This window comes from Syngnathus scovelli, chromosome 13, assembly GCF_024217435.2.
Source record: "Syngnathus scovelli strain Florida chromosome 13, RoL_Ssco_1.2, whole genome shotgun sequence".
NCBI classification, from domain to species: domain Eukaryota; kingdom Metazoa; phylum Chordata; class Actinopteri; order Syngnathiformes; family Syngnathidae; genus Syngnathus; species Syngnathus scovelli.
The window spans coordinates 13846829-13860631 of NC_090859.1; the positions used below are offsets into that span (position 1 = coordinate 13846829).

The 13803-nt window shown below is 46.6% G+C and overlaps 2 protein-coding genes across 3 annotated transcripts; one reads left to right on the top strand and one right to left on the bottom strand.

Moving 5' to 3' along the window:
- The first annotated feature begins 112 nt into the window (after positions 1-112).
- clip1b (CAP-GLY domain containing linker protein 1b) lies at positions 113-9939 on the top strand. 2 transcript variants are annotated; one of them, XM_049738803.2, is made up of 20 exons: positions 113-342; positions 1166-1316; positions 1471-1985; positions 2079-2203; positions 2334-2535; positions 2599-2796; positions 2864-2967; positions 3046-3106; positions 3822-3926; positions 4295-4456; positions 4539-4634; positions 4846-4903; positions 4970-5055; positions 5465-5539; positions 6706-6791; positions 7451-7541; positions 7614-7779; positions 7871-7923; positions 8001-8104; positions 8198-9939. In XM_049738803.2, exons 2-20 carry the CDS (start codon positions 1208-1210, stop codon positions 8430-8432), a joined length of 2631 nt encoding a protein of 876 aa, XP_049594760.1. In that variant the 5' UTR covers positions 113-342; positions 1166-1207; the 3' UTR covers positions 8433-9939. The 2 variants fall into 2 exon arrangements, with proteins under 2 accessions (XP_049594760.1, XP_049594761.1); XM_049738804.2 differs by lacking the exon at positions 3822-3926.
- A 99-nt stretch (positions 9940-10038) lies between these two features.
- Positions 10039-13660, bottom strand: bcl7a (BAF chromatin remodeling complex subunit BCL7A). Its single transcript, XM_049738820.1, has 6 exons — positions 13462-13660; positions 12542-12623; positions 12190-12286; positions 11960-12109; positions 11674-11759; positions 10039-11594 (listed from the first exon to the last, which is right to left on the bottom strand). Exons 1-6 carry the CDS (start codon positions 13551-13553, stop codon positions 11526-11528), a joined length of 576 nt encoding a protein of 191 aa, XP_049594777.1. The 5' UTR covers positions 13554-13660; the 3' UTR covers positions 10039-11525.
- Positions 13661-13803: the final 143 nt, after the last annotated feature.

Here is a 13803-nt window from a genome sequence, read left to right on the forward strand (position 1 = left end):
TGTGCCTCCTGGTAACTACAATTACCAGTTGGCAGAGGTGGAAATCACTCACTTGTGATGGTTTTAAAATGATTAACTGCTAGTGAATTTCTATAAACTATTTTAGAATGTCACTAGTTACCACACAGATGTTTGCGGTGCATTTGGCCTCCGAGTTTGTAGTTGCCAGATGACCGAGCTTCCAGCGAGGTCACTGAAGGCGGCGTGGAGTAAACCTGTGACGTCATGCTAGGCGGGACCCGAAGAGGAGGAGGAGGAAGAAGAGGAGAGGAAAAAGGCTGCCTGTCTGGATAAACATGTCATGTAACGGTTCTCGGCAGCATCTACCCCAGCTGGCAGCAAGTAAGTGTCCACGGCGGCACTTTGCCACACACGCGTCCACCTTTAACGTCGCTGTCACGTTCTAAGCGGCGACACGGTGTCATTTATGTTTATGTCGTACCCATGTTGGTTTACGCCTTTATATTGCTAATCTGTTGCTAGCTAGCCCGGGAATTACACTGACATAAAAAAGGCTAAAAATAGCATAAAATGAATTAAAAACGCCGCCGCATTTAGACGCCATTTTAATTATAAAATGACAATTTTGCGTGGAAGCCTAGAAGCCTTTTGGGCGGTTAACTCTGGAAAGTCAGTCCAACACGACTCCAGACACCAACACCAACACATGCCTTTATTATGTTTTAAGTATGGCTGACGTAAGGAAACATATTTGGACTCGTAAAAGTAGTTGGAGGCTGACATCAGGGCCATTTGACAGGGCAGGGCTGCCGCTCGTTGTTTTGGTCCGAGCGCGCCGGCTGGGCGGGGTAAACGAGCAGAGATTTGTCGATGGAGTTTGCCTTTACTGCGGTGTTGTATATCTTCGCGGTTCACTGGCTTACTTGAACGTGACTAACTCCTGTTTGCTGAAATAAAAAAATGGAAAGAAAGGTATGGATGTAACGTTCACTCCAGATTAGAAGTTGGTAGAATTGTGAATTTTTCCTTCACATTTCCCACAATACACTTGATCAGTGACTGCTTGGCAATGTGTTGATAGAACATGGTATGCTCAAAAAGTGATGGGGGTTCACTTTATAAAGGCGTAATGATGTTTTGATGATCTTATTGTGTATTTCACGCCTAAAAAACAATGTAATGAAACATTATGCACATGTTTCAGGGCCCGCCAACCACATGGTGGGGAAGGATTGCAATCCATAATATGGACAAAACAGGAGCCATGAGTGCAGTGGGCAAAGTTAGCGGTCTCAAGCCCCCCAGTAAAATAGGTCGTCCGCCTGTAGTGACCATGAAGACCACCCTTTCCTCAGGTAAACTAAATGTATTCTTTGTATGTGTTAATGCTCTATTTAATGTCATATTTTCTCTGTTCTGTGGGAACAGATGAAGAGGAATTTGTGGGTGCTAGTGTGACAACAGTTGAACCCTGGAGTCTCATAAAAATCTTGAAAACTGCCATTGCAGGAACTCCAAAGGCACTCCCAGCTTCTGAGAAGCCCCCTGGCAGTGGCATCACCCCCCCTGCCCAAGATGGCGTCACTGACTTCCAGACTGGGGAACGGGTCTGGGTCAATGGCAACAAGCCCGGGCACGTCCAGTTCGTGGGCGGCACGCAGTTCGCCCCGGGCCAGTGGGCGGGCATCGTGCTGGACGAGCCCATTGGCAAAAACGACGGCTCGGTGGCGGGCGTGCGTTACTTCCAGTGCGATGACGGCAGGGGGATTTTCACGCGGCCCTCTAAGCTGTCCAGAACGCCACTGCCGGAGAAGGAAGCCAACGGGGCGCAGGCTAAGCCCTCACAAGGGGGAAGTGAGACTGCGTCAGGTGGGACGCCATCAACGGGGACCATTCCTCCCTGCGGAAAGATAACTGGCACGCTCACCCGAACACTCCAATCAACGGAGTCAGCGTCCAACCTCTCTGACACGGACTCCATAAAAAAGAACAAGCGAGAGCTCAGGAAAGGAGATCGTGTCCTGGTAAAATACACATTCCCAGTAAAAATCTCAAATTCTTCCATCTACATCCCATTGAAAGCCATTTGAGCATTACGTTATGCCTGTTGCGATCAGGTTGGTGGGACCAAGGCAGGAGTGGTGCGTTTCCTGGGTGAAACGGATTTCGCCAAAGGGGATTGGTGCGGCGTGGAGCTGGATGAGCCTTTGGGCAAGAACGACGGTGCGGTAGCCGGCACCAGGTACATCTGCTCGTCTGCACCCACTTGTACTGGATATGCACACTTTAATCGACTCTGCAATAATGCCACAAAAAGTCAGTAGGTTCTTCTTTGCAAAGATCCTGAGTGTCCTTCCCTCCAACCCACTCAGATACTTCCAGTGCATGCCTCGGTATGGCCTCTTCGCCCCCGTCCACAAAGTGACCCGGATCGGCTTCCCATGCACCACGCCGACCAAAGCCAGGAGCTCCCACCGGAGGTCCCTCCTCAAGAGGAGCCCGAGTGCCTCGTCCATCAGCTCCATCAGCTCCACCACCTCTTCCGTCAGCGGCAAACCCAGCCGAGCGGGACTGGTGAGACCGGCAACACTTGCGTGACGTCTCAACATGAATGTAAATTTTCTCTCCCTCGCTCAGTTGACGGAGACGTCGGCCAGGTACGCTCGTAAAATCTCGGGAACCACGGCGCTGCAGGAAGCGCTCAAGGAGAAGCAACAGCACATCGAGCAGCTGCTGGCTGAGCGCGACCTGGAGCGCTGCGAGGTGGCCAAGGCCACCAGCCACGCGGGGGAAGTGGTGCAGGAGCTTGCCCTGCTGAGGAAGGGCCGTGATCAGGTATGTGCGTAACAAAAATAGCAAAACCAAAATGAACCACCATGCTGAATGTGCGTGTGTGTGTCAGTACGCCGTGGAGACAGAGGCCAAGCTGGACCAGCTGAGGTCGTTGGTGGAAGCAGCCGACCGGGACAAAGTGGAGCTACTCAACCAGCTGGAGGAGGAAAGAAGGTCGGCACTCTCGAGTGATGCCGCTTCAAACTTTTATACTCATAAAAGTCTTCTTGACTATTCTGACTTCGTTGACAGGAAAGTTGAAGACTTGCAGTTCCGCGTGGAGGAGGCGTGCATCACCAAAGGCGACCTGGAGGTAACTCGACGCTTACGTAATTCATCTGTTTTTCATGAAGCCCAGTTTAAAAAGTTATGCCTCATAAAACATGAATCCACCTCGAGATGACTGAAGGGAATCTTCATCATCAAAGCTGTCTAATGGGCATCTTCTTCCATACCCAAACTTTTACAACATGTCAAATTGGGACTTTAGTTTATTTTATTGAATTATTGGCTAATTAACGGTGAATATGAAAATAAAATCAATCAAAACACATTGTTATTAAAGAAAAAATTGTATTTTGTTGTCAATTTCAGCTGCAATTGCATTGCGATGTCTCCTCTAAATTAAATATTTTAGCAGTACTTTCCTTAAGTTGTCTATTGCCGCTTCACTCACAAGCATGGAGTGTTGCATGTCCTCCCCCTTGCCACCTTTCTGTCTTTTCAAATCTAATTTAGCGCTGACGAGGGGAGACAAAGGCAGTTGCACTGTTTGGTCTTCATTTGACCTTTTACCTTCATGTCACCTCACTTGCCGTCTAACCTGTCACCTAACCAGACGGTCCTCCCTTTTTGTCTTCTGTGTTAAATTAGCCGCTGGCACACGCCTTGTTTACGTCACCCTGTCGCAATGTTTTATTGTATGACAGATTGCTTCCTCTCTACGCTGCTCTCGTGTGTTCGTGTGTGACCTAAAGCATGCACGTTTGCCCCTTTCTCGCTTCTCTCTCTCTCTCTCGCACTAACAGACGCAGATCCGCCTGGAGCACGCCTGCATTAAGGAGCTTGAGCAGAGCCTGCTCTTTGAAAAGACCAAAGCCGACAAACTCCAGCGGGATTTAGAGGACACCAGGGTAAAACTTCAAAATGGCTGGCTCATACTGAAGTTATTAAAAAAGCCTTTACAGGGATCATAATGCTGGTATGACACTGATGCTAAGTAGGGTTGTCAGATTTTGCTTTCCTCCTCGTCAGAACCGTAACAGAAGCTCCCGCATCCGCCTTTGTCATTTACACAGAGCCCGGTGAATCACACGCTGCTTCTGTTATGACTTAAATACTAACTCCAACAAAAAAAAAACCATGATGTCATATAAGAGCAAGCTAGCATTGCGTTTTGCGCTTATCAAAAGACAGCGCCAAGTGTTAGCCACTGCTAATGCTAGCAGGTCACTCACATCCGGCCCATCGGTGTAAAAGAGAACTCATCTTTGCCATATAGGTGGCCACGGTGTCGGAACGTTCGCGCATCATGGAGCTGGAGCGAGAGGTGTCGGACCTGCAGCTGCGTCTTCGAGCATCGCTACAAAAGGAGGACGCGGCGTCACTCTCCCAGCAGCAGCTGGCCAGCCTCAAGGCCCAAGCCCAGTCCCAGGAGAAGAAGGTCGGTTCTGGCTCATCAGTACCTAATCTCTGTCATTTATCCAAGATCGGTGAACATGTTGCTTTTATGTTGACTCTCGCAGATCAGTGAGCTGAGCGTGGACCTGGAAAGCAAAGAGAAGGATCTTCGGTCCATGCAGGATGATAAGGACTCGCTGCAACAGCAACTGGGCACCTTGGTAAGAAAGTAAAGTACAAAGCTTACTTCAAAGTCATCCCAGTTACAGTCCCGCCTGTCGAATAAGATTTTTATTTTTAATTGTGCAATATGATGTTAGTCTTACCTCACCCCACCTTGTGGCATCATTAGGAAGCATTTGCTCATTTCCGCCTGTTCAATCAAAGGACAAAAATGTCTCCGCAACTTCACAGTCATCTTCTCTTCCGCAGAGACAGCAGCTAGAGCAGGCCGAGCAAGAGAGCGTCAAGATAACAAAGGCCACGCAAGGTAAACAACACATCAGCTCTCCACCCACCCTGTCCTTCTCACAAGGCGGCTTTTGCTGTTTGTTAGAAGCGGAGCAGTGCAAGAAGGACTTCCAGGAGCTGAAAGAGGGGAGTCAGTGTCGAGAACAAGAATTCAAAGCTCGGCTGTCTCAGGTTAACTTTTACTTTGGATTCCACTGTGTGTGAATTTGAAATAATTTCCTTTTTTATTAATAAAGAGATGCAAAACAAATTTAAAAAAACAAATCTGAGCCATTGATTAATCAAAAAAATAATCAACAGATCATTCAATCATTAAAATAATAGTTGTAGTCCTAAAATATATTTAGTCATCTCCTTTTCTGCGGCTGGGTACCAAATGGGATCCATGGCCTGATGCTTGGGTAGCCTTTCTTTAAATGGAGCACCTTCACCCTCAGGGATCCGCATACGCTGCGTTCCGGTGCACGCTCCAGCGGACGCAGCGCATAAAACGCATTATTTCATGTTCTCGGGCGGCCAGCGCACTCGTCATAAGTTACATCAGTGTGCGAGTCACATGTTTGCCATCTTTTGGACACAGGCTATCGAGACGTCGGAGGGGACATTGCTGTCCTTGGAGAAGCTGACCAATGAGAAGACGGCGCTGGAGACGCAGGTTAGAAATTGTTGGAAACAGTGCCCACAGGATGTCATTACGCACATTTTAAAAGCAGCCGAGGGCGCTCTCAAATCCGTTCGCCGCGGCGTGTGCTGATGTAATCCTCACGTGGCACACTTCATGTGACACTCTGATTCATAAAAAGAGAAACAATCCTTTCCCCGGGTCAATTGTTGCAGTTGTAAACCTCAATTAACCGGAATTAGTGACATTACAAAGGATGTGTATGACAAAAAAAATTCACAATTTAAAATAGTTTCCAAGTTCTCTTAACACCTCTAAGTAAAAATATTTCAATTGTGCCTAAAGTGTGAGTATTTGGGGCGGGCATCATTATTTTAATTCGTGGCGGTGTCAAGTTGAGAGACCAACCATAACTTCTACTGCGCTGCCACAGCCAAAGTCCTAACGGGCAAGCACAAGTGACATCCAGTGTTTATGACGTGTGTGAACATCAGCTGATGCTTCCATCCTGGCATGATGCTTGTCGTCGCCGGTGTGGAAACTAAAAGGCTGAGCAGCAGCAGGAGGAGGATGGAGGCGGAGTCTTAGTCCTGCTTACATAATTGAGCCAGAGAGAGAGAGAGATGGAGAGAGGCTGTTCTATCTCCCTCGCAGTCGGTCGTACAGTACTGGCGGCGTGATCACTTTATTGATGCCAGCGTAGCGGGCGCTCTGTGTTTAGCGTAGGGGGGGCTACAACACAGGTATGGATGTCGCGGCGCTACATCACGCTTACTCCGGAGGCGTGTACTCGCCTTGCTACCAGGTACGACTTCTTCCTCTTTAAACTCGCCTCGAAGGACCCCCGCGAGTCAGTCAGCAGCTCACCATGCAGAAACATTGGGTTGCATGTTTTTTATTAAATAACTAAAATGCCCTTGACACACATGCCTCCCAAATTTCATGCTATTAAGTGAAGGGCGTGTCGTTAAACAAACGTGCACGACGCAGCGCACGAATGTGAAAGTGTTGAATCAATTATTGACTCCTGCTGCATGTGTTTGAAAGTTTATTTTTAGACGCAGATTTGCTCACATGCATTGATTAGTACGCCTAAATGTTGTTTCCGTTTTGTCCTGGGACCTCCCGCTGCTTATCGTGTATGGTTTATTCATGACGTATTCTATTTCCTGACCTCCGCTTGGGTTTTTTGTGTTCAGCTGGACACGCTGAAGCAGCAGAATTGCAAATACCAGGAGGAGTTAAGTTTTGCTCGAGAGCAGCAGCACCTCATCCACAAGAACGCGTAAGTACTATTTTACAGGTTTTGGTAGATTTTTTTTCATGTGGGAGATATGTTCCAAATCCACCTGCCAAATGGGGGGGGGGGGGAGTATACCCCTCCCTCCAAATTAAAGGCGAAGTGTGCGAAGAATGCAGTAATTATTCAAAGTAGCAGATGAGTCATGTTTTTGTGTTCTTCTTCTCCCTGATGTTCATTTTTATTTTTAGAACGTGTGTGTGTGTATGTGCGCACATGTTTTTATATCGTGCACCCCCCGCCGTGATGTCACAGCTGTGGATGGATGTAATTGGTTGAGTTATCATCACATAAAAGCAATCAAACACTTCCTGCTTCCTCCCATCACTCTGCTGGTGTTATGTAATTGCTGTCCTCCTTGCGCCGCCTGGCTCCGGTAATGACATCACTGGGTGTGTGTGTGTGTGTGTGTTTGTGTGTGTGTTAGTGTGGCTTTGTGGTGAGAGAACAGCTGTTGTCTCCGCAGCTCAGACGTTTGTTCCAATTAAAATTTGCTTCCTCTCAGTTTTTAGGCAAACATGTATCAAATATATCAATTAAAAATAAAATAGAATTATTTTAATCTGATATAAACATCACTTGGGGCTTTTGAATCTGAATCGAAACACTATTCATAAATATGAATACTACATTTTTTTATACAGAGAGATGTCCACTGAGGACTCTGGTGTCCAGGACTCTTCGGACTTGATCGCTAACGACAAAGAGCGCGAGCTGGAGACTCTGAGGAATGAGGTGCTTGCCCAGAAATAGGACCATGACATCATCCTCATCATTATGACATCCCTCCACTTTTTTCCCTGTCAGGTGGCAACGTTACGGGGCCAGAACGCCGTGGCTGAGACGCTTCGATCGGCTGTGGCGACGCTGGAGCATGACAAAGCTCAGCTTCGAGAGCGCGTCCGCGGCTTGGAGCAAAGGCTCATGGGACGGTCGGCCTCGGAGGACGATAAGCAGGAGAAGGTGCTTCCAGGTGAAGACAACATTTTCAGCTGCCCATCTACATTTGTCACTCTTGTATCGCTATTTGATCTTATTCACTAACTCACCACTGCCCCCTGCAGGTGACAAGGCTATGGAGCAGCTCAGGGAGGAGAAGGAGTTCGCCGAGGGTCAGGTGAGGTGGATGCCCATCCCCGCTGCCATTGACTTTGTCACCCCACAAAATGTTTGACCAAACGTTTCACCCGTCAGATCAACTTCCTGAACAGCGTCATCGTCGACCTGCAGCGCAAGAACGAAGAACTGAAGATCAAACTTAAGAAGCTAGCTTTGGCCGAGTTCATCGGCAACGACGGGTAAGCGCGCACCACGCTAAATTAAAATAATTTACGGGTAGCATGGTGGACTCGTGGGTAACATGGAAAATAATGTTGTCCTCATTTGGTCAGTGTGGAGCCAGCGGAGTCCAAGCATGACAACAAGGCTCCGCCGCGTCCCTTCTGCGATATCTGCGACTGCTTCGACCAGCACGACACGGAGGACTGCCCCACGCAGGCGCAGAGTCCCGACGCCGTGCCGCACTCCAGCTACCGCGGGCAACGCGACAACGAGCGACCCTACTGCGACGTCTGCGAGGTCTTCGGCCACGCCACCGAGTCCTGCAACGACGACCGCACTTTCTAGACCTTTCCCAGATGCTAAAGTCCACCGATCCAGTCTTCTACCACGGTGCAATATGGACCTAAGTATTTGACATTCCTGTTAAGCTACCAACCAATAAGGTCACCTCATGTTTGACATCATCAGACTTTGGCGCGATGCTTTGCCAACATGTAATGCCGAAAACTCAAATCTCTGTAGTACATGAGGTTCAAATTTGGTAGATCAAATCAATAGGTGGAATATCTTTGAAGGAAATGGCTATAATTGCCCTGAAAAGGCTGCTTCAAACCAAAATGGCATGCTTCCTTTATTTTTTGCCACCCATATGCATTTACAAAAAAAACATTTTCGTAATATGGTGTCGTTGATCTGTCTCGTATATGAGGTGAACATTTGGTAGCAATCGGACAAAATATTTTCTTTGGAAAAATGTTTTTATGCAATTCCTCCATTTTCCAGTTTAATTGACATCGACAGCACAGCCAGGAAACAAAAAATGTTATTGGCACGTCCATGAATCCAACGCGTTACTAACATCAATAATTTTGACTGATTTTATTACTCACATATTCTTTCCTGCTTTTATTAATTTTCCCCTTTATAAAAGAAAAGAAACATTGCTATGCTAAGTGATTTGAGCTTTTAAACACATTTTATGCATTGACACTTTTAATATTTAATAATAGTTTTTATTGTTCTTAAGCGTTATTTCTAACAAAATGAGTTCCCCCCCCCCCCCCTGATATTTGTGGCTTTCCTCAGCGGCATAAGCTAGCTATCACGGTTTCGTTCTATTGTAGCAGCTGTACGAACTCGCCGTCTTTGCACTGATCACTTTAACCACACCTAACGGCTTTAACGCTGTCTGCGCAACCATTCTTAACAAATATGTTGTTGTTTTTTTTGTCGGAAGAATTGATTCCAAACATAATCACTTTAAAAAAAAAATGTTTCTAATGATCACTGCATGAATCTTTTTTTATTCTTTATTATTCACTTTAGTCTAAAGTCTGGCTTGTTTGCTAAGTTAAACCTGGGATGAAAAGGGGAAAAAATAATTTAGCATTATCATGAAATACCGCTGATTAGCATACCGAAAATGGAAACGCTTGCAAACATTTCCCCCCCTGCTTTTATGCAAAGCCAAACAACTTGCTTACATATCAATGTCATCGTGAAGCACAACTTTTTTGGATCATATTGAATCTCTGGGTGTTTCTATTATCCACAATGTGACTCACATGTTGAAAAATTGTATATAATACAAATCAGAAGCTTATGTGACCAATGTGCGCACACTGCCATCATGGAGCTTAAGTGTAAAAAAAAAAAAAGTTTATTTTTCTGCCCTGTTTATAAGATGCCCTCCCATTTAATGTATAGGGGAAAAAAAAATTGTGCTCTTTGTACGTTATAGATTCATGTTTTATACGTGGCTGGGATCTTCATGGATGTGTTGTCAACTTGTCCAATGTCCCCTTTTCTATGTTGTACTGTACTGTAGTCCAATACAAGCAAGTCCACTCTTTTGGGGCATCTTTTTTTTGTGGGTCATCTCATGATAAATATCCAAAACTAATTGGGAGCTCAATTTTCAAAGGTGCAATCAATGACAATGACAACAGAGTCCATTTTAAGAATTTTATTAAGAAAACAAAAACCATTGGACGATAAAAACCGAGCACTACTGATGGAATAAATAAGTCAAACCAAAGCTGTACAAGTTCTAAAGTGAAACAAACAAAAATGGTCCAGAGGGTGTGAGAGAGAAAAGGAGAAAAATGGGTAAAAGATTTCACACTGTGAACACACTTAGAAGCGACTCCTGGGCTCAAATGGGTGAAAAGCTACAACGTGTTGAAAAAGTGAGCGCGCTTATTAATTAATGCTAATTAATTACACTGTGTCAATGTCATAGAGAATAGCATTGGAAACTCCAGCACGGCTGGATTGGGAATGAGGTATATGCTAATCCATCCTCTGAACTGGGTCTCTTCTCTCCAACCATGTGTGCGCACCCGCTAGCTAGCCGGCTAGCCAGTCTGCTACCGGCGGGAAGTTCAAGTAGAGAGCCATTAGACAGCACCGGAAAACAACAAAATGTTAGTGGGAAGTTAGCATTGTTTCCTTCATACACTAAACGGATTGAGCGTGAGGATGACGGTCACCTGGATAAATCCACAAAAAAACAACAGTAATGTCAAAATCATCTCAGAAGTAGAGATGATGGTCATCTGGAAAATTCTGTGAAGAAAAAGCAGAACCGGAAATTTCACATCAAGCCAAACAGGCCTCAATTTGTCCTATTTTCTGGTTGCCTACTGTGTGAGGACTGCACTAACCTTAGTAGGTCACCTGGGTTATTTTGTAAAAAAAAAAAAAAACAGGGCAGGAAGTTGCCATCAAGCATGGAAGAGCAGAACAAATCTTTCTGGCTTTCCTGCATTAACCCATACCCCCCAAAAACATGCTTCCGGATTGAACGCTAAACCAACTAAATCTGTAGTGTGCAACGACAATCCTTATTTCATATGGAATAAGAGTTTAAGGCAAAAATAATAGATGGTAACATAGATTGGCTTCCTTTCATCCTATGAGCTGGTGCGACGATAAAAAGCGGGATATTGCTTCCTGACTTCGCTAAGCTAACTGAACTTGTATGGTGCTCGTCCAGGGTGAATTTTTAAGGCAAAACTAAAAAGATGGCACCACAAGCCGCCTTGGATTAAAAAAGCGGGACGCTGTCCCCATGGCGAGAGAGAAGAGACTTCCACTAACAGCAGCACGATTTTTTTTCCCGTGATCCATTTTTCGTAACAGTGCGTTGACCCTCCTGAGGAAAAGAAATCCTAAAATCAGTCTAGCAGAACCATACAGGAACCCCCCCAAGCCCCCGGAATCCTCCCCGATCCCGGCGGATGCTCCTTGTTGGTGGACTGGAAGCGCGGCATCAAATTTCTAACATCCGTGGTGGACAGTAGGGGGATTAGTTGGGGAGGGGGTGTTGAGTCTCCCTTTGGTACTAGGGGGGGGTTTGAGGGCAGAGTTGGGGGGGTGTCTGTGTGAGTCCATTAGCCCTAATAGAGTTAATGGAGGGGAGGCGTCGAGGAACCTTTAACTCTCCTCAAAGTCCTGAGACTCCACTTTGCACTTCTTGGTGGGCGGAGCCTCTTGGTCCACATCCTGAGACCAAACCAAAACACTTTGGATTGGCGGCTTTGTCATCCATTGCAGTTACAAGATGATTTGTTGTCATGGTTACCTGAGCGGCTTTGCTGTCGGAGGAGTCTTTATCGGCGTCTCGCTTGACGCTACGCTCCAACGCTTCCGCCGATGCCACGCTCTTACCTTGAGAGGATGGCAGAAACAGAAGCAAGACATGAGCTAAGAATGCCAATTTGAGTTCCTTGAAGGAACATTTATTTTGCGAGCCCCCTTTGGTGCTGGGGAACAACGGCAGAGTAGGTTCTTGACTTTGTGCCTGTCCCCTATTCTGCACTGATTTGGTTCTTGCTGCTTCAAGGCATATTATTGTTGGGACGTCTCACCCCTCTTAGCGTCAGGACTTTGCTCGGTCTTGACGTCGCTGTTTTCACGGTGAGACGCCCCGGTGGACTCGGGTGCTGGGCTGGTGCTACAACTTGTTTCCTGTTTGACGGGCGACGAGTCGGCGATGGAGCTCTGGTTGCTGTTGTCATCTAGAGATCATTCGACAACAAATATTTGACTTTTTCTAAAGGTGCAATGCAGAACAGGAAAGCATTTATGATTGGCTCACCGTGCATGTCCATCATGCCGGGAGAGGAACTGTTCTCTGGAGTGGTCAACTCAGAACCGTATTTCTCATCCTTGCCCTTCTTCTTGTTCTTGTTTTTCTTCAAGACATTAAAAAGAAAGAAAAAACCAAAGTCAAAACACCGATCAAACTCCTTGTCATCGCTTTCATTGACTACTATCAACAGTGTACATAAATAGAAACATTTTGTTTTGTCCTCCATGTAAAACCAAAAACTCCTTGCCCACATGTGAGGGGCCCACATTGCATAAAATGTGGTTTTAGTCAGGATAGATGATATCACCTATTTTTAAGCAACCATTCCATTTTCCAGGAATTTTGCAAGCCTACTCACGTCATCCGACTTGGGCTCCGTCACGGGCACCCATTTGTAGATACGAAGAGATGTGTCTCCCACAGTCACCCATTTCTTCTCCCTGGACACATCATCAGAATTCCATGTTAGCAATACATATTCATAAAAAATGCACAGTTTAAATATGCCCTGACAACATGGCTGGAAAAGGGTTTTAAAGTTTAATGGGTGTCAGGAGAAATGAAGCAAAAACTTGTTTTTAATATTTGGTTTTCTATTACTAATGCAAATGCTAATTGAGCATGACCTTTTACAATTATTCCTTTTTTTTTTTTTACCTTTTGACCAAGGGTATATGCTCCCAAGCCCAAAATTACATTGCGGTCAGATGTGGTGACGATTTTACACACACAAGTGTACATCCTAATTAAATATGATAGTAATAGTAAGAAATTAGAAATAATTGAAATAATTGTCAAGCCATTCACCGCCCGTCCCAGCAGCCTACTTCCCGCTCCCCTCCCCACCCCCACAGTCACCCCGGAGCCTTGTTCTCTTACTCACTTCGATCAAAAAGCGCTTGGTTTAAAACCCCAAAACTGCTTAAAAGTGCTGCGAGTCGAGGGCTTCGTCGTCCAAACGACGCCGGGTCGAGTACCGCGGCTCTCCGGGGCGTTCAAAGCCGTGTGTGCTCGGCGTCAGGCGGCTTCATGTGACTGCTTTTGAAATGGCTCCTGGCTTCCACCGCGCGGCGAGGAGAAGCTGCTCGGCGGCCGGGCTACAGCTGCCCTCCGCCGGTACACACATGCGCCGCGAACTCGCTCGACCGTAAAAAGCCCCCCGATTGTCTCTTTTCATTCGGTTTCCTCTCCTCCCCCAACACGGCTTTCTCTCGTTAGATAACCAGAGACGGCTTTTTGTCTCCCCCGCCCGCCTTGCCCTCCACCACCGCCGCTTACCATTTTCGTACTTTCTCGATCGCGGCCATAACTCGCTTGATATCATCCTTGGCCCTGCTCCGGGTCTCCGCTCGGACCGACCTGCCCGACATTGCCGCGGTGGGGGGTTTTAATATTCGAAGGACGGGCTCGCCGGTCCGGCTCTCCGTTCAGCTCAGACACAATGCAAACAGTGGAGAGAGCGGCGCACAGCGGGGCACCGTGCGCATGCGCGGCCTGAGGGGAGCACACGGGTAAGGGCGGGGTTAAGCAGGAGGGAGAAGTGCTATGCTACCCGGTGGCTATCTAACTAGTATCAGCTCCACTAAAAAAGTTTGGGCAAAATATTCATTTGGCGTAAAT

Coding starts and splice junctions, on each gene's coding strand:
- bcl7a (XM_049738820.1), bottom strand. CDS start 13,553: ATGTCGGGCAGGTCGGTCCGAGCGGAGACCCGGAGCAGGGCCAAGGAT. Junction 12,624..13,461: donor ATCGAGAAAGTACGAAAATG/GTAAGCGGCGGT, acceptor TGATGTGTCCAG/GGAGAAGAAATGGGTGACTG. Junction 11,595..11,673: donor CCGACAGCAAAGCCGCTCAG/GTAACCATGACA, acceptor GTTTGGTCTCAG/GATGTGGACCAAGAGGCTCC.
- clip1b (XM_049738803.2), top strand. CDS start 1,208: ATGGACAAAACAGGAGCCATGAGTGCAGTGGGCAAAGTTAGCGGTCTC. Junction 4,904..4,969: donor GATAACAAAGGCCACGCAAG/GTAAACAACACA, acceptor GCTGTTTGTTAG/AAGCGGAGCAGTGCAAGAAG. Junction 6,792..7,450: donor CACCTCATCCACAAGAACGC/GTAAGTACTATT, acceptor TTTTTTATACAG/AGAGATGTCCACTGAGGACT.